The sequence below is a fragment of the Prunus dulcis genome, chromosome 5, assembly GCF_902201215.1.
Source record: "Prunus dulcis chromosome 5, ALMONDv2, whole genome shotgun sequence".
Classification (NCBI taxonomy): domain Eukaryota; kingdom Viridiplantae; phylum Streptophyta; class Magnoliopsida; order Rosales; family Rosaceae; genus Prunus; species Prunus dulcis.
The window spans coordinates 12,839,546-12,858,572 of record NC_047654.1 but is presented as its reverse complement, the minus strand read 5'-3'; the positions used below and the strand labels follow the sequence as shown (position 1 = coordinate 12,858,572).

The 19,027-nt window shown below is 35.7% G+C and overlaps 2 protein-coding genes across 3 annotated transcripts; both read left to right on the top strand.

The window, feature by feature from the left end:
* The first annotated feature begins 5,791 nt into the window (after positions 1–5,791).
* On the top strand, positions 5,792–12,843 carry LOC117627359 (protein MICRORCHIDIA 7-like). Of its 2 annotated transcripts, XM_034359424.1 has the most exons (20): positions 5,792–6,426; positions 6,843–6,917; positions 6,999–7,033; positions 7,124–7,202; positions 7,307–7,399; positions 7,489–7,573; positions 8,091–8,166; positions 9,365–9,493; positions 9,600–9,698; positions 9,800–9,901; positions 10,218–10,379; positions 10,463–10,558; positions 10,721–10,772; positions 10,854–10,965; positions 11,065–11,138; positions 11,260–11,708; positions 11,806–11,897; positions 12,020–12,107; positions 12,235–12,357; positions 12,442–12,843. In XM_034359424.1, the coding sequence occupies exons 1-20, from the start codon at positions 6,009–6,011 to the stop codon at positions 12,526–12,528; spliced, it is 2,526 nt and encodes an 841-aa protein (XP_034215315.1). In that variant the 5' UTR covers positions 5,792–6,008; the 3' UTR covers positions 12,529–12,843. The 2 variants fall into 2 exon arrangements, with proteins under 2 accessions (XP_034215315.1, XP_034215316.1); XM_034359425.1 differs by lacking the exon at positions 9,800–9,901 and having other exon boundaries at positions 5,795–6,426.
* A 1,250-nt stretch (positions 12,844–14,093) lies between these two features.
* Positions 14,094–17,126, top strand: LOC117628174 (protein TAPETUM DETERMINANT 1-like). Its single transcript, XM_034360558.1, has 4 exons — positions 14,094–14,148; positions 14,649–14,920; positions 15,226–15,324; positions 16,365–17,126. Exons 2-4 carry the CDS (start codon positions 14,818–14,820, stop codon positions 16,706–16,708), a joined length of 546 nt encoding a protein of 181 aa, XP_034216449.1. The 5' UTR covers positions 14,094–14,148; positions 14,649–14,817; the 3' UTR covers positions 16,709–17,126.
* Positions 17,127–19,027: the final 1,901 nt, after the last annotated feature.

The window sequence follows — 19,027 nt, the reverse complement described above, 5'->3', positions numbered from 1 at the left end:
AATTAAATTGGTTGAATATCCAATATCATGTATATTGGATTACATTGGAAGGCAAAGGTGTGGCAAATGAATGGTATTTGGTAACACAAATGTAAAGATATTGAAGGGCCATACCGAATAAATGATGATATTGCAGGCTTGTGGGTGCAAGTTGTGGAAGATGAAAATGAGTTTTTTAAAAGCTTTTTATGTGAAGATGCACAGATAATGCTACATTATATGTTGAGGTATAATCCGAACAATCCTATCAATTACAATGATTGAAGACTGTGGCGTCTTCCCAAGTCTTCTCTTTTTGTGGCTTGATCTTTGTAGATGAAGCTCAGGCCATAGGTTCAATACATGTATGTTTGTTACAGACTGAGATGGTATTATCCCTCGTTTTACTTTTTTTTTTCTTCTTCTAATACTAGTGACACTCAACTCTCTTTCCTTTGTTGTAACCACTATTAAAGTGACTAAATTAAAGTTTACAAACTATTTTGTTTTTGCACTCCTTTTTGCTCTCGCATGGCTTTGTCAATGTCATATTCGATGCCTCTCTCTCTTTCTCTTAAAAAATGGGACTGTTGTAAATTATTTTTTGGTTTATGTTGATAATCTTCTTATTACATGCAACAATTCCTCAGTTGTGGCAAAGTTCATTTGGGCACCTCAATTTTCTGTACTTGGGTTTTGGTTTAGGGTTGGTTTTGTTTTACTTCATAATTGACTTTAAGGGTTTCCATATTTGAAATGCATGCTAACTTCAACTTTTGTATTACTGTAACTCTGTTTTTTGTTTAGATTTGCAACTTATTTTGTTTACTTTACTGTGACAACTTATTCTGTTTATTTTGTTTAGATTCACAACTTGGTTTAAGGTTGGTTTTGTTATTCTGTTTTTTGTTTAGATTCACAATTTAGATTCAAAAAGTTTGATAGTAGGATCGACGGTTTTCTTGGTTAATATGACCGCAAATTATGACTGTTAGAGTTTGACTTTGATGAGGAAATTTTTTTGGGAGAAGGTGTTAGTCGAGATGTGAAGTTGGTTTATGTTGGTGAATGTACAAAAGCTGCGAAAACAGGGTTCCACTTGACACATAGGGCATTAGATAAGAATATATTGTTTCTATTATCGTTTGTCTTTGGTAAAGACTCCGAAGAGAAGTTTTGGAGTGGATCTCGAAAAGAGTTTATGCTAAAAATGGGATTTTATTGTTTCGTTTATGACAAATACAAAAATTATTTGTCTGAGTGGCTTGAAGAGTCGAAGAAAAGTCAGAATAAGATCATTGCAAATATCAATAGTTGTTACCGAGTATTGGCGTGTTACCATCAAGTAAGTGTTTAATAATATTTAATTTAGTTAAATGTTTAATATTGTATAATTTTTTTTCTTTTGAGTAATGTAGTATTTCTTTGATTTGGCAGATCTTTTTTTAGATACCATATGTAACATCCATAACTATAAGCTGTATCATGGATATTTGTATTTGAAGTCTTCTTATGTCTTCATCAAAGGAAAGCTAAAAATAATGAAGATTGAACGTTGTTTAGCCCAATCTCGTGTGTCCGACCTCGAGTTCCTAATGAATGAGGACTATAAAGATTTCAAGGGTTTGTTGGTTGATTTGATTGAACCCCAAATTTTAGATTGGGAGGAGTGCGACAATTTCTTTGAATGTTTTGAAGATCTCGATCGTTTGTCGTGAGTTGTTTATTTCAACATTACTTATGTTTTTTTTGGGAATTTTTGTGTTAGTACCTCCTGAGTTTATTTTGCTTATATTGTTTTGTACAGGTATTCTGTGTATGTAAAGCAGCTTCAATCACATCAATTTTTTTAAAGACTATTCATAAGAGGTTGAAGTATATGCAAAGTTTACAGTTACAAGACAACCTACAAATATAGGATGAGCAACCTGAAAAACTATGATGTTAAAGATTCGGGTGACCTTTTAAGATATTTACGAAATGTGAAGGTCCATTTTGAACAATATAATGTGTCAGTGTAGGAGGCAGATGTTGATTCGATGATCATAACCCATTAAAATAGGTTTTTAGATAAGGTTCATGCAATTCGGTGAGCACACTTATTTTGTTTTTGATGTTTTGTGCTCTGACTTCTTTTGGATTGACAATGTTTTTTGGCTCAATAAACTGTGCTAAATAGGGAGTTTGTTGTAGGTATTATGCGTTGACTAGTCCAGTTGTTATGTGTATTAAGCCACATAGTTGGATATGTTATATAGGTTTTTGCTTAAATTTTCTGATCTACATTTATATAGCTTTTCTCTATCAAAGTGTTTGAATTACAAATTGTTTGCACAAAATTAACCACCAACAATGATAAATTGATGTCCCTATATTCATCTTTTAAAATTGGTTTATCTTCATCATTCTCGACGGACTAAGCAACATATAAGCACCACCATAACTGTTGTTAATACTCGAACTTAGACAACGAGCTGGACTGCAAAGTATCAAAGAACTATAACAAACCCACAATTGGGAATGCCAACTTCCTCACTTCTCTCTATCTCAACCAATACTTTGAAGAAGAAAAAATCCACATCACAAGGAAGCAAAATTGGCCCTTCCCAATTGTACCTATATTCCGTCTCAGCATCCTCCAACAGCATCTTAAACAACAAGTGATAAGCAAACTCTGTCTTCACCGCAAACTGTTGTCTTTGAGGCCTAAAGTAGACCGAAAAGCACCCATCTGAAGCTACTTGGCCTTTGCTCTTCTTTCTATTACCAGAGCTGCAAAATCCAACCAAAATCTGGCACTCCAACTAACTACTCTGAGTGTATCCCATTTATAAATCAAATTATCACAAGGTAATATGATTACTTACTAAGATAGTTGTTCATAAACTTTGGCAATTGAAGTTGCTTCCCTGTTGATTTACAATTGCTACCTTCCAACGATCAAGAATGGTTACTGCACTATGCTCTATGTGTTGCAAAATTGTGCAAAGTCCTCCTTGTCTCTCCATGGAGCCCAAACCACCTCCCCATGACAAAACTCTAACTAGATCATTCCCCGTTCTAGTAGGTAGAATAGCAACCGGAGGAGGAGACACAAAGTTTTGCCTTTTAAATATTTGAATTTATTTAAAGAGTATAACAACCTTTAAAATGGTAGAATTATTTGTCTGCGTGCCGAATAGGGTAAACCCAAGCCCAACGGGTTGAATTCCATTCTTGCCTGTAACCATAAATGGGCTAACTCAATTAGATTATATTTAAGAGAATGAATCAAACATAAGACCTCTCAACCCAACCCCAACCCAACATGCCTAAGTCTATTCTTATCCGCAACCGTAACCATAAATGACCTAACTTAACTAGATTTTTATATAAGAGAGTGAATCAAACATAAGACCTCATGTTGAGCGATGATTTGTAAGTTGAGTTGCACTTCAAACTCAATCTTATAAGTCACCAAAAATTTCTCCATCTTGAAAATTTTGTCTCCCCCTATCTTTCTCATAAAACTAACCATTCTCTCTATATGTTCTCTTTAAGGGCAATCATTTTCACGTTTCACAAAGCCTTGGCTATGTGGACCAAGCATGAGCAAAATTTTATAGCTGATTTGGTGCTGGATTATTCTGTGATAGCAAGAGCTCCTACTAATCCAGATTATTCTGAAAGGTAAGTCCTAAATATGGCTGCATGCTATGAATTTACAACATTAAAAACACCCATTAAGCCAGAGTGGAGAAAATAACATCTTCAAAGTAACATCAAATTTCCCTCCACCAAAGTGAATAACAATTTATTGTTAATGAACATTGCTAATTAATATTTACTAAATTAGAGAATTAGAAAAGGTTTTGGCTTTGATTATCCAAATCCTTACGAGACTAGGGAGTAAAAATTTTGAAAAATATTTCTCATAAAGATTTCTAAGAGCTAGCAACTTGTCTTTGCCAATATGAATGGGACAAATTATTTTTGGGTCAAAATGTATGGGACATTGATGTGGTAGTATTTTAACCAACCAAATCATGTGCATAAATTGTTAAATTGTCAAAGAGGTATTGGCTACAATGATCTCCTGTCTACCAATTAGAGGCATGTACTAATTGAACTTACTCAAAGACTACTGCCATATACAGTTCCCTTATATGAGAGGTATAATTTTGAAAAAGAAGTTAGAATGTACATTGTAATTTTAAAACAAGTTAAATCTTTCTATTTTAAAAAATAAAAATAAAAACAAGCAAGTCTTGGAGATAAGGAAACTAAAATGCCATTACTCTATTTATTATTATTATTTTTTGGTCTGATGGTATTTCTTTTTTTATAATGTTGGAATTAGAATCTCTATCTTATTGATGAACAAATTCCGTGATTCTCTACATAATATTATTTCCACATGTTTATTGAAACTCATTTATATTAGTCCGAGATAACTTTTTCAAAGTATTCATTTATTAAAAGATGCTATGAGAAGCGTGTTCTTGTAAAATGTAAAGATGCTTTGAAAAAGTTATCTTGGACAACGTGATAATGATCATTATTTGATCATAAAAAAGAGAAATTTATGAAGTGAAGTACTCATGTGCGATAGTTTTCTCACAATGAGTCAGACCTACATGTGCAACCTGGATTTAGGGTAGAGTTGAGATCTTGAACCAGTGTGCGAAAATAACAAGATTGAAATAGAGGTTAAAATAACCAAAATTGATTCACAAATAAGACACATGACTAACTTGAAATATAGAGATATTTGTAAATAGAATAATTCCATGATGAACTTTCATTACATCTACTCAGCTTCATATTGAGAACCCTAAAAACAAATGATAAGAAAACTTATCCACGAGTCTCCACCAACATGCCCTCTATACCTCTTTTTTTTTCTTAGGTCTCATGTTAGAAACTATGATCATGAGGTTATGCTTCTTTTGATAGTCATATAGTAATAGGATACACTTCTAATTATTATATGATAAGAATATCTAAGTTTATTCAAATGGTAAATATCTTAAGAATATAAGATTATTCAAGTTTATTCAAAAGATAAATATCATGAGAAGATAAGATTGTCTAAGTTTATCCAAATGATAGTATCTTAAGAAGATAAGATCGTTCAAGTTTATCCAAATAATAAAAAGATAAGATAAGACCGTCCAAATTTATCCACATGATAGTTTGTCATGTGCATCAACTCTCTCATAATAATTGAGACTTACATGTGCAACCATTGTACAACCTTAAAAAATCATTTGCTTAATTACATTTAAAAGTACCATTGAAAATAGGAAAAGTCCATCAAAAAAAGTACAATAAAAGATGTTCCCAATTTTTTCCTCAATTTAATTTTCTTTTTCAACTTTTAATTTTAATTTTATTATTGATTAATGAAGAACGAGATAATCGAACATAAAAAAAATAAATACCACCAGAGAAATTGCATAACTTATGTAGGACCCACACATTGGAAAAGTTGAAGTACATACCCACAGTCCCCACTTCACTTTTTGGGTTGTTTGGCCATTTATAGGCATTTGGAATACAAATGCAATATAGTAAGTTATTGGGAGGGCGAGTTATATGGTAGGTATAGTTGGGCATGATGTGACATATGGTGGGCATCCATTACATGTAGTTTATAACATAATCCATAATCGACTTGTATTAGTCAATTGTATTAACAATTAATTAAGGAGTGTGGTCCCTACATATAGTTCAATTATAATTTACCAAATCAGGAATGAGCCAGAACCACACCTGTTCCCATTTATATTGACCCAACCACTAAATTTTTGTCCTAATTATTAGGTGTGTGTGTGTAATAATATGAGTTGCAGTTGGATTCCCGTAGACTCGTCCCCAGAGCAGTATCCCACCCGTGACTTGATGATCTCCGCATCAACAAATAAACAAGAAAAGTTTAAAGCTCAAAACTCAAAAGAGTGCAGAGGGAAAGCGGAAAAGAAAAAAAACCTCCATAAATTCTGCTTTGTTGTTCGCCTTTTGAGTTTCCTGTTTTCAAGCTATCAGCCATGGAAGCCACGGTGAAGCAGGAGCTTCTGGAAACTTCTAATGTTCGACGTCTTACGGGGAAACCAAACGGCGTCACTTCGAAGGTGGTGCCACCACCAGGGTGGGTAATCGATCTGAGCACGAGTAGTAGCAGCAGCAGCAGTAGCGGCGAGTCGGACTCGGACGATTCGGACGATGTCGGAGGCGTTTCGGGGGGTTTGGCGAAGAAGAGGAAGCTAGACGGGATGGGTGTCGTTTTGCCGGTTGGTTTTCTGAGTCCTCTGCTGCCGGAGGGGGTGGCGCCGATGCTTCCGGCGCCAGATGCGGCTGTAACGCGCGTCGAAAATACTGGGGTGGTCAGTCGGCCTAGCTGTAAGCAGTTTTGGAAGGCTGGGGATTATGAGGGAGCTCCTTGTGGCAACTGGGAATCTACTGCTGGTAATCTAAAGCTCTCTCTCGCTCTTCAAAATCTCCTACATTGTTCTCTTTGTGCTTCTTTTTTCTTGTTTTAGAAAGATTATCCTTGTCTTTGTTTATCTTTCGGTTGAAACAAATTACTATAATTGGTCCCCGCCTACGGATCATCCGACAATTTTCACAAGTTTTTACTATGATCTGTTTGGTCTCCGATAAAATTTTAAATATTTTCGTCCTACGGATATGGAGACAATATGATGGAAGTTTACTGCTTCACTTAGTTAAAAGAATCCTTCTTCACATGCAAGAGTGGGTTTTGCTTTGACATGGGGTCTATTGCCCAAATTGAAGAGTGTAGCATGATTAATGGTGCTTTTATATGGATCAAGCACGGCTGCAAATATGATATTTAACAAAGTTTACTTTTAAATATGCAGGTGGGATGGACCATGTCAGGGTTCATCCGAAGTTTTTGCATTCCAACGCAACAAGCCATAAGTGGGCTCTTGGAGGTAAATTTAATTGTTCCTGTGTAATGCTGGATTTTGACCTCTATGCTTAATGCTTGAGTGTAACCCTGTGATGTTTTGCAGCTTTTGCGGAGCTCTTAGACAATGCGTTGGATGAGGTAGCTTTTCGTTCATAATTTTCGTTATGTTTTTGTGTGCATGGGTTTTTCTCCTCACTGCTTGGACCTATTTCTTCATTTTATCCACAGGTTTGTAGTGGTGCGACATATGTTAACCTAGATATGGTTGAAAATAAGAAAGACCAAAGCATAATGTTGCTGATTGAAGGTATTTTTCTGTTGGTTGTATTTCGGAGAATGCTAAGAGGTTTTACTTTTATTCATAATTTCTATTCTTTTTTTGTTGGGAAATCCATTTGATGTGTATTGCAGATAACGGTGGTGGGATGGATCCCGATAAGATGCGGCACTGCATGTCATTGGGGTATTCTGCGAAAAGCAAAGTCGCGAACACTATAGGACAATGTATAACACCAGTATTAAACCAAAGTGTCTCTGTTTTTCTATTTATAGATATATCTCCCAAAAATCATGTTAGTTGCTTGTTTATGCAGATGGAAATGGTTTTAAAACAAGCACCATGAGGCTCGGAGCAGATGTAATCGTGTTCTCTCGTTGCAATGGAAAAGATGGAAAAAGGTTTCTTTCTGTTCATATTTGTTTATTGTTGTTTCTTTCACATTGCTTTTCCTGTTTGGTTAGTAATGGTAATTTTCTTCAGCTTATGTGGAAAGATGGATGGATTTATGAATTTGTAGTTGCATGTAAGGTTGAGAAATAATGATTGCTTATAGACTTTTCTGCTTCCATCTCTTGTATCCACTTTGGCATGGAGAATGACTGTCTATAAAATGAGAATGATTAATTATCTTGGAACTATTAAGCAGTCTAATATGTATATCATTTGTTGCTCAAGTGGATTTAGACCTGTTATGGTGAATGAGGCTTGTTTTCAGTTTTTGTGACTGAAGCAGTATTAGTTAAAACCAGTACTTGAAAAAAAAAGTGTGAAGACAATTATGTTATTTTGTATTTATGGTCATAGTTACCACTTTTCTCTCTCTCTTTTGTTTAAAAAAATCCATTTTTTTCCTCTATGCTTTTATTAATTTTTCTACTTCTGAAACTCATTGAGACATGTTGACATTGATTTTAGTGCAACACAGAGCATTGGATTGCTGTCTTACACATTTTTGAAGAGCACGGGAAAGGAAGATATTGTAGTTCCCATGGTAATGACATTTAACCCTTTCTATCTCATGGACTTCATACATAGTCTCAAGTCTTTTTGTTTATTCGATGAGACTTCACACGTATTCAGTTGTCACATAAGTGAGGTAGGTCGGGATTTAACTGTTAATTGGAACTTAAAAAGCTGTGCTAGAATCAAAAGGGAAAACCTTATCTTGTGAGGTGCACGTTTTGAGGCATCATTGATGTATAAACCTTTTTGGGTTAGGTAAATATGTAGTTTTGCATCCATCTCTTTTTGAGCACCTTTGGTGCATTGCATGTTCACAACCTCAGGCATGAGTAGTGGTCGGCGAATAGGTGGTGTACATCCACTTCTATCACACCAGTCCTTAACAGTCTCAGCATGAACAATTTGATTTTAAGGATGTTTCATCGAGGACGTTAGCTGGGGTTTTTCTTTGTTTATATAATGATTTTGCCCACAAGGTGTTTGGTATGTTTTGAGAGAAGAAAGAAGTAAGATGTTTGACAGGGTGGATCATTTGGTTTTAGTGGTGGAGGATAATTTTTTGGGGATACTGTTTTTTGGACGTAATTCTTTGTTATAATTGCTGTTAGATTTTACAATTCCTTTGTTTTTAGAGATATTTAGTCAAATACCCATTCTTAGCACTAAAACTATAAATAAACCCTACACTATTTAATTTCTATAAACATACCCCAAAAAAACCCAAAAAATAATAGCTGGCCCTATTGAATTTAATTTTAATTATTAAATTACTTTGATACCCCATTGAGTGTTTTGGGCTGTTTTATGAGGTTTTTGGGTTGGGTTTGTTTTAAGAAATCAATGGCAGTTTTGTAATTTAAAAGAAGTTAAAAGCCTTATTGTTATGTTGTAAATGGGTTTTGGGTGTGTTTCTAAAGTCCATTTCATATAGGGTTTTTTTATAATTTAGGCTCCAATATTGGGTATTATAGTGAATCTCCCTTGTTTTTATTACCACTTGAGTGCTCGTCTTTTGGATTTTCAATAAACTTATACAAATCCCTCAAAAAAGAATCATTGCTTAAGTTACATGCTGATCCTTTATCAGTAAAGCAACCATAATTCGTAGATGTTCGCTTGTTTGTATTTTGTTAAGATGGAATATGATTAGTGCGCTTTCTTATTTATTGCTAAGTTAGCATACCTGAATAAAATGATGTCTTCTGTTGTGTGCATGAAATGAAAAGCTTGATTATGAGAGAAGACAAGGGGCTTGGAGCAAGATGTTACGATCCTCTCTAAGTGATTGGAACAAAAATGTGGAAACAATAGTTCAATGGTCACCATTTTCTAGTGAAGAAGACCTGCATCATCAGGTACTTCAATACTGTTGTAGGGCTTATACCAAATTGGTAAGATGGTATGGAACTATCTTATGCAGATTTTTTTGTCATTGATTTTGTTATTTTTACTACTGTTTAGTTCTATATGATGAAAAACCATGGCACCCGAATTATCATATACAACCTTTGGGAGGATGATGAAGGACAGCTGGAGCTGGATTTTGATGCTGATCCACATGTATGTTGATTCATGAGTTATATATATATATATATATATTATCTTTTTTGTTCCAGTGGCTTTGCTATTCTAGCAGTTATATATGGTGTCTTATTTTGCAGGATATTCAAATTAGAGGTGTCAATCGAGCTGAAAAGAATATACAAATGGCTAAAGAATTTCCCAACTCTCGTTTTTTCTTGACCTACCGGCACTCATTGAGGGTAAAGTCAAATTTCACCATCCTGGTTGCCCAACTATCATTTCCCTGTTCTTGATTGGGTCTTGGACCAGCGTTCAGAACCCTATATTATACAACAACCCTCCCCCACTCCTCTAGTCAGAGTCTTTGACTACATTATTTATTAGTCTAAGGTTAGATATTTTTTTTTTCCATATTAAGAATTAGGAGAGATTAGAATAAGAAATAAACTGAGTGTTGAGTGAAAAGAATTTTGTAACATGGGTCCTGTTCTATTTTTAAGACAGAATTAGTCTATATGTCAACTTTATTAGTATGTTTCATCATTTTGACTCCAGAGCTATGCATCAATTCTCTATTTGCGGCTTCCTCATAACTTCCGAATCATTCTTCGTGGGAAGGATGTTGAGCACCACAACATAGTGAATGATATGATGATGTCCCAGCAAGTCACATATCGGCCACAGCCTGGTGCTGATGGGATTCCAAAGGAGTCAAATGTAATGTATTAAAAAAAATTAATTTACTAATCTTGCTTACTTTTTCTGTTGTCTTTCTAATGGCATGCAACTCTCGTAATCAGATGGTTGCTGTTGTCACCATTGGGTTTGTGAAGGATGCAAAACATCACATCGATGTTCAAGGGTTCAATGTTTATCACAAAAATCGACTGATTAAGGTATTTTTAGTTTTAAACTTCATTATTTCTAAGTTTGTTGCCTTTTCAATGAAGTATTCACTCTTGGATTTACTGTTTGAGCAATGATCTTTACATCAGTATTTAAGCACAAGTTGATAAACTTTGGAAGTTTTCTTACACGAAGTTCTTTTTTATACCCAGCCATTTTGGAGGCTTTGGAATGCTGCAGGAAGTGACGGCCGTGGTGTTATAGGTATTGTTTATGGATTCAAGTTCCCTCACTTAAAATCTTAGCTGAAGTTGAGTTTTCTTCTGAGGCATTTTATTCTTGCAGGTCTCTTAGAAGCCAATTTTGTTGAACCAGCACATGATAAACAGGGTTTTGAGCGAACAACAGTTCTTTCAAGACTCGAGGGAAAATTGATAACTATGCAAAAGAATTACTGGTTTGTGCTTTAGCTAATTGCGAACAATGCGTCCATACTTCTATGGGTTGCTTTGTTGTTTTGATACTCACAAATGGACATTCACTACTGCATATATAGGAATAATTATTGTCATAAAATTGGCTATGCTCCAAGGCGTAATAAGAAGCTTATCAACGGCTCTGCAGATAAAGGTATGTCATGGACCCTGCATTCTTTTCGGCAGCCTTTCTTTTTGCTGTGGTCTATGCAGTTTGTAGTGATTCAAAAATTCATGTCAACCTTGTCAACTCATAAACATTTTGTTTCTTGTAGTGACTTCTGATTATTTTCCTGAAACTTCTCCCTCTAAAACGAATGGTGCTACTAAGTCAGGCAGCAAGAGACCATTATCAGTTCCTGACAAGCTCCGTTCACATGCATTTCAGAAAGTTGATTTAAAATCTTCAAAAAGATTTTCTAAACAAGCGTACCATGGGCATGCGACTGTACATATGTCTGATGAAGGCACACATAGAGTGCAAACGCCCACAAAATCTGGGGAAGGATCATCAAGTTCTTCTGAACCATCACCACCTTCGACAGCCATGTCTGATAAGCAAGAAAATGACAGTAGTCATAAGGGATTTGCTACTAAAAAAGATTCCGGGAAAGATGGCCAGGGTGTGACTCGGTTATCTTCATGCACGGAAGATATTCAGTCTCAGCAAGATTGTTGGCCATGTGGGGGAACCAATCTGCCCACCTCACGTTCCAAGTCAAAGGTTACTTCCAGTCATTTCAGTTCCACTTATTGCTTTGCATTAGATGGTTATATTTCTGATGATAGGCTTTTGCTAATGGATTTTGTTCAATTGGCAGGGGAATAAAGTCAATGGTGATTGTTCCGTCTTGGAGGGTGATTTAGGCGTAGTGGAGCAATTGAGAAAAGAGAATTGTGAACTGAAGGAAAGGTACTTGTTCTGTCCTTTTCACCACTATATATAAATATTTGTACATCGCTTTATGTTTGCTTCAGTACTGTATCACCTTATTATTACTTGGCAGTCATCCTCAGCTCTTTCCTTCTATATAGATTGGAGAAAAAGGATGGAGCAGCTTCAGCTGATTTGCTGCAGGACTTGCAGTGTGAAAGGGATAGGTGCAAGTCACTTGAAACTCAGGTATTCATAGGCCTATATTATCTATTCTCACCGAGAGGCTGGAAAAGTATGAAGTAGATCTAAGTAACAGATTGTTCTCTTCGCATTCTATTTATATTTTATCATTACTTCCTGGTCTTGTGATCAGCTCCAAGCGGCACAACAAAAAATTGTGGAAATGAACAAGGAACAAGACACTCTAATTGGGATATTCTCCGAGGAGAGGGAACGACGAGACAATGAAGAGGCCAATTTGAGAAAGAAGCTGCAGGTCAGCCCAGTTTGAGTAGTGTTTTGTTCACATGTTTCACTTTTTAAGGTAGTCTTCCCCCTTATTTGCTTGCTGTTTTGTTAGGATGCATCCAATACGATTGAAGAATTGCTGGACAAGGTAAGGGCACTGGAAGTAATGAAGTCTGCTAATTTCAAATCCAATAGATAAGCCCTCTCGCCATTGTATTCAGTAGGTCTTTAGGACGCAGCGGAATGTAGTTTGACCCGAATTTCAGAAGTAGCCTAACGTAGATCAGGAATTCTTTGGATGGTTGGTGAACATGCCCAGCCTTCTTTCTCACTAGTGCCTTGGTAGATGTTGTAATGCAAAAAGATAGCAAAGAGAGGGATGATATGAACTATGTAAGCATCAATATGTGATGGTTTTTTGTGCCACCAAGATTTGGATCAGAATGATGCGGTGTAAGTATTGTATAGAGTACAGGGGTTTTATATCTACTCTTTTCTTCTCCTGATCCCGTTACATAGTCTTTGCATTCTCTGAGTAATGTTGGGCTTTAGAATTATAGACACCCTCGAATTTCGCTAGGGTATTATAAATCTCATCATGGATTGGGCTTTGCTGGTGGAACTTATCAAATTTTTAAAGGGTTCGACCCAAAATTCAATAGATAAATTAAAAGTGGACTATCTATTTCGACCCAAAAGAAAGGTAGAAGTGTAGGTTTTGTTTTGGAGTGTTTATGGAAGTGTTAAAAACGCTTTTCTCAAAAGAGCTACAAAGGCTTTTGATTTTTCAGTGTATGGCAAAATATGTCTAGAAGCGTTTTTAGTGTTCTCTAAAAATGGTACTGGTACGTGTTTTTTCATGAAGTGCTTGGATTTTCTTATAACGGTATACTTTTAACAAAAACACTTACAGAAATCCTTCATATAAAAACATTTCCGAATGGACTCTTGAATTTAATAAAAAATTATATAATTTCGGATTTTAATGTAGGATCAATTTATTATGGAATAGTCTATAGGTTATATGTACTTGAATTCCTCAAATTAAGTATATTTATATAGTTTTCAAAACTACTTTAATTATTAATTTTTTCATATACAATTTTATTTTTTTAGGACATTCCCTATTAAAAGGAGTAATAACATATTAAATGCCCACACACTACACGAATGCTATGACTTAAACCGAGAATCTTTACTGGAGCAATTGCTCCAAATCACTATACTAATGGATCATTTGCTATACAAAATCATTTATTCAAACTAGAATGAATTGTTTTAGTAGTCTGTTAGCAGCATACTAACCAGTCCATGTCCATTTACCGAAAATTACAAAATTTGACAATGTCCATGGTCCTAATATTTTCACGAAAATGTCCATGTCCGTGTCCTAAAACATTAACAAGAACACACACGTGTACGAGCAAAATGGCAAATGTCATCCGTGTGGTCCCTGGACCCACATCATACCTGAACATTCCCCGCTAAATCGGATGAAAATTACCTAATGATTCATTTTCCATCAGTTAACAGTTTAACAACCCCCACGTGTGCACTTTATTTAATTTTCCATGTAATCAAATAATAATCTCTCCCCAAAAAAATCCAAAAATCCAAAAAATAATTAATCAGTATATAATAATTACCTCTTGCCGCTTTTACCACTCACTCCAGACCCAGACCAGAGCACACGACTTCCCACCTTCCTCTTCTACGCTCTTGGAGCTTCTGCATTCTCTCTCTCTCTCTCTCTCTCTCTCTCTCCTTCTCTCTCTGCAAGAACAAACAACGTCTGCCTCTCTCTACAACTTTGCTCTGTGTATGTTTGTGTGCTCTGTGTCCCTTGGTTATCCTGTACTGCTAGTACTACTATTTACAGTCTATTAAAACTCTCTCTCTCTTTTTCTTTCTCCTCTAATTTCGCTGCCTAAACTTTCCCGGAAAATCCCCATTTTCCCACACACGCATTGCCATTGCAGTTTTCAATTTGCACCGAAACGCATCCTTTTTCTGTGTTTATTTATGTTCAAAATCAAACACCACCACCTGCATTTCTGAACCTTCTGCTCTTCAAAACTTCAAATCGCCGCCGTTTTGCCTGTTGCATAGCCTATAATAAAGCCTAGCGTATAGCCTATAGCCTCATTAACCCCGTGAGCCTTTCCCACTTTATACAAAGTCAAATCTCAGCCCTCTCTCTCTCCTTCTCCAAATCGACGGTTATTCTTTCTTTGACTGATTGAGATCAATTGATTTTGATGTGATATAAATTCATCGGTTCCTTCAATCTCTCTCTCTCACTCTATGTTTTCAATGCAGAGCTTTTAGCTTTTAGCTTCTGCTTATCGCCCAAGCTTGCAGAGGAAGGTTCAGCTTCAGCCTCTTCATATTCCAGGGCGGGCCAAGGTTTTCAACTAGCTCGTCAGCTCAGCGCTCACTCTCGCAACCGAGTTCGTTCTTAACTCAACTCACTCGTCCACTCAACGCGATGATGATGACTCGGCGAGTCGGTGTGGTCGTTACGTCGTCTTTACTCGTCTTCTTCGCAGTAGTGGCTGCAGTGCTGCTGTTCGTGCCTGCGTTTGACCATGGTACGTGTACGGACGCCTTTGGATCTTACTGGAGAAGATTTACGCACGCCACGATTTTCTCAGATTCCACATTCGTTTTGATTTTCGTTATTTAATTATTACTTTATTTTTTTTATATATTAAATCCGCCTTTATGTTTTTTGTTTTGTTTGTTCTTGGCATCTCTTTCACAAACACAAGGGGTCCATGTGTTTGTCTTTTCTGCATTTCAACATGATGACCAAATCCAATGATTTAGCATTTTCCTCTTTTTGAATTTGAATTTTTTTTTTTACGCATTTTAATTTTTGAATTTTGTTTTGCAGCTGTATTCATGAGCATCCGCCATGGTTCCATGGGTTCAAGCTCGTCTGGTGCGGGAAACAACACTCTCACTGCAACCCACCGCAAGCTTCTTCTTCGTGGTAAGAAATCAACCAATTAAATAAAAATTCTTGGCATTATTTAATTTAATTTAATTTCTTCAATTCGGTATCTATTGGACAATTGAAATGCATTTAGGTTTCTGGATTTATTATATTTTTTCTAAAATAGTGATGCTGAGAGCTGAGTGCTGGGAGGGACAACCAGAATTCGGTACCCATTTGCTCGCAAATGAATTTTGGTAGTCTTGGTCAGATGGGTGGGGTTGGGTGTCAGAGGTGCATGTCCTTTTGCTGGTTAAGGCTATGCTAACGTGCACCGTTAGCGCTTTGTCTTTGCCCCCCAGGGCAACATTTGTTGTCCATATGGGCATCTTTTGAATGGGATCTCCATATCCCATCAAATTTTCATTCCTTGTTTTGGTACCCATTTGAAAATACACACTATTTTATGTACATGGCTACATGCTTGCTTTGGTGTCTATATAAATAATTTCTTGAAATTTGTGTGCATAAAGCCCAATTGGGTGCATAAATTTGCCCGAGTTCAATTTGCAAGCTGGCTGCCAATTTTATTTTTTGCATACAATGAATTTCAATTGCACCTTGTCTCTTTCTTTCTGTAAATGGCTGTTTGACAGATGGAAATGTCACTCTATAAGTGAAAAGGTGTGTTGACTAAAAGCGCTTTACTTTTTTCTTGAATGTTAATTTTCCAATACCCAAAAGTTAAGCCTAGAGCTGAAAAGCAGATATGAATAGATGATACAATGAAAGCAAAGCAGAAGCTTCATGGTCCCATCCCATCCCATCTCTCTCCATATTTTAGCCTTTTTGGGGTTTAGATTTGTTTGTTTTCACTTTTCATGTATTATTCCTGTGAATCACCTATCAAAAGTGTGTTTTGTCTGGAGATGCTCTCCCTCCCCGCCAGCCCTATTGGAAGGCTTGGTCGGTTTGCATTGTATTGTCTAATTGGATGCACAGCACCCTAATTTCAATGCCTAAACACCCTTTTTTATTCTTTTTCTTTCTTTAATTTTGTTTCGTTTTTAATTGTGTGTTTGCTTTTAATTGTTCAGCGACAGAAATGGACGAACCAAACAGAATTCCAGGAGAAAAGTGTAGCAAGGCAGACATAGTGATAAACCAGGGTCCCACGGGCCCACTGCCAAGTGGTATTCCCACCTACACCGTTGAGATCATGAACGTGTGTGCCAGCGGATGTGATGTCTCTCGCATCCACCTCACCTGTGGTTGGTTCAGCTCGGCTCGGCTTGTGAACCCTAGGATCTTCAAGCGCCTTCACTACAACGACTGCCTTGTGAACGATGGCAAGCCTCTGGTCAATGGCGGTACACTGTCCTTTCAATACGCCAATACTTTCCTCTACCACCTCTCAGTTTCCTCCGTTTCATGCTCTTAATATCTCAATATTAACAAAAGATCACCTTACTATAATAATATCACACGACATGACAACAACAAAAACGACAATTATATAAAGCACCTAAAGCAGGATTTAGTATAGCTAAGCTAGTTTGAGCTTTCCTAAGAGACCCATTTTGCCCTTCTTTGTTTTTGGATGGTTTCAACTCTTTTCTGGGATTTGTGTACCTGAAATGGTGTTTTGGGTGGTGGACTGGCTGAAGATGGATTAGGGTAGAAATGCACGGTGACAGAGAGAGACTTGGCTGGGCCTGAACTTCAAATTGAGTTTTTGACATGTTTTGGGTTTCTCTCCTGTGTATATAGTAATATACTATAGACTATAGTATAGGATATGGTTTACTGTCATTACTTTGTTGGAGATGCAAAAGCTCAAATGTGATATTAAAGGAATATTCCTTTTGGTATAATGTTTCTAAAAAATATGGGGCAAAGAGATTTATTGCTGACACCGATCTGCTCTGTCTAGCTTGTCATCTTTGGTTTTTTCCATTCATAATAATATCAAAGGCCATTTACCCTTCAAACGACATGTTCACATATTCGTAATCAGATTTTTTAAATATAAAAATAGTTGGTTTTCAATCACAATTTATGGATTATCTTGCGTTTACTTAATCATTTAGGAATGAACATGCAAGTGCGGTTCACATAATATTAGGAACTCGACTTCTGATTTTGTAAGAATTAAACTCTTGGCTAGTACGGATGCTATTCTTATTATTGAAAAAGCAACCCATCATCAGTACATTATTGAGAACAATAAAATTTTAGTAATTAAATTAGTTTCAATTCTAGGTGAATTAATATATAGCTTCAATGGAAATTCAAAATTTGACTCCTCAATCAAACTCATGTTCAAATTAATTATTACTCACTCGATTATAGAGTAATAAACATGCTATAAGTCAAATTCTTTTTCTAATGTTGGATGCAAAATCAACAATAGAGATAAGATCTATAAGATTTGTGCATCATTATGTTAGTACATAGCGTTGTATAAAAAACATTACCACATTTTCAATCTAACAAATAGGATTTCTTTTGACAAACAATATATAAATTACTTTTCCTGATGCTAAGTATTACTTCCACACAAATGATTTTTTCCTACAAATTAATCAAAATTGTTGACAAAACAATATTTGCTTTTGCATACTGTTACAGCCTATTTTGAGAATTGATTAAACAATCCACTCAATTTCAAGATTAAAAATAAGAATTGCAATTTCACCAAATATCTCGGAAGAACAAAATTAAAGTAAAAATACCTACTACTTCTTGAATTGAATTTTTTAATTATTCGTTCCTAAATTGAAAATAAGTTGATTAAACAATCTACTAACATGGTTAGATTTCTTCAATATTTTGTTCCTTAACATTTAGTTTCCTCCAATATTTCTATTTATGGACAAGAGGTAGCAATTGGGATGTAATGTTGGAACTCAAAAGAAATTGAAAGTTTGAAGCTATTGAACTTGAAAACTGGAAAATACTCATGAAACAATATTACAATTTAAATAGAATTGATCTACACTGCACGTTAAACACTAAATCAACTTGTACATATTTTGTGGAACTAAATCAAAGCAACGAAACACTTCTAACTGTGGTGAACGACCTTAACCACCACTCCTACAAAATAGGAATCCTCCTTGACTTGGACTCTGAGTTACCAAGTCAGCTTTATTTAATTAAGACTTAAATATCGTAGTCATTCCACAACTGAAGCTGAATTGGTGGCACCATCTTCCAACCCTTGTCAAGCTGTTTGGCTTAGAAAGATGTTCAAAGTACTTGGAAATGAGCAAAAGGATCCAAAAATCATCTATTGTGCATCAAGCTGTTAAGGAAATCAGTTATGCATGGAAGGAGTAAACATATTTATGTTGGCTTCCATTTTCTAAGAGATTTGTGCAAGGATGGAAAGATTGAATTGCAGTATTGCAAGAGTAGAGAACATATTGCAGATATTATGACCACGCCATTAAAGCAACCTGCGTTCAAGAAGCTGAGGAACATGCTTGAAGTTTTCTTAGTTCGACGTATTGATAAAGGAGAAGCTGCAAATTAATAAGACTATGTGGTGGTCAACAAATCCTAAACTATTTTGAGCAGAAATCAGTTTAAGGGAGGATGTTAAGAGTTATGTAGTTATGTTTAATTAAGTTTTAATTAAATAAAGCTGACTTGGTAACTTAGAGTACAAGAATACACTCAAATTGAAATTTGAAAATAAGAATTGCAATTTCACCAAATCTCTCAAGAGAACAAAATTAAAGTAAAAATACCTACT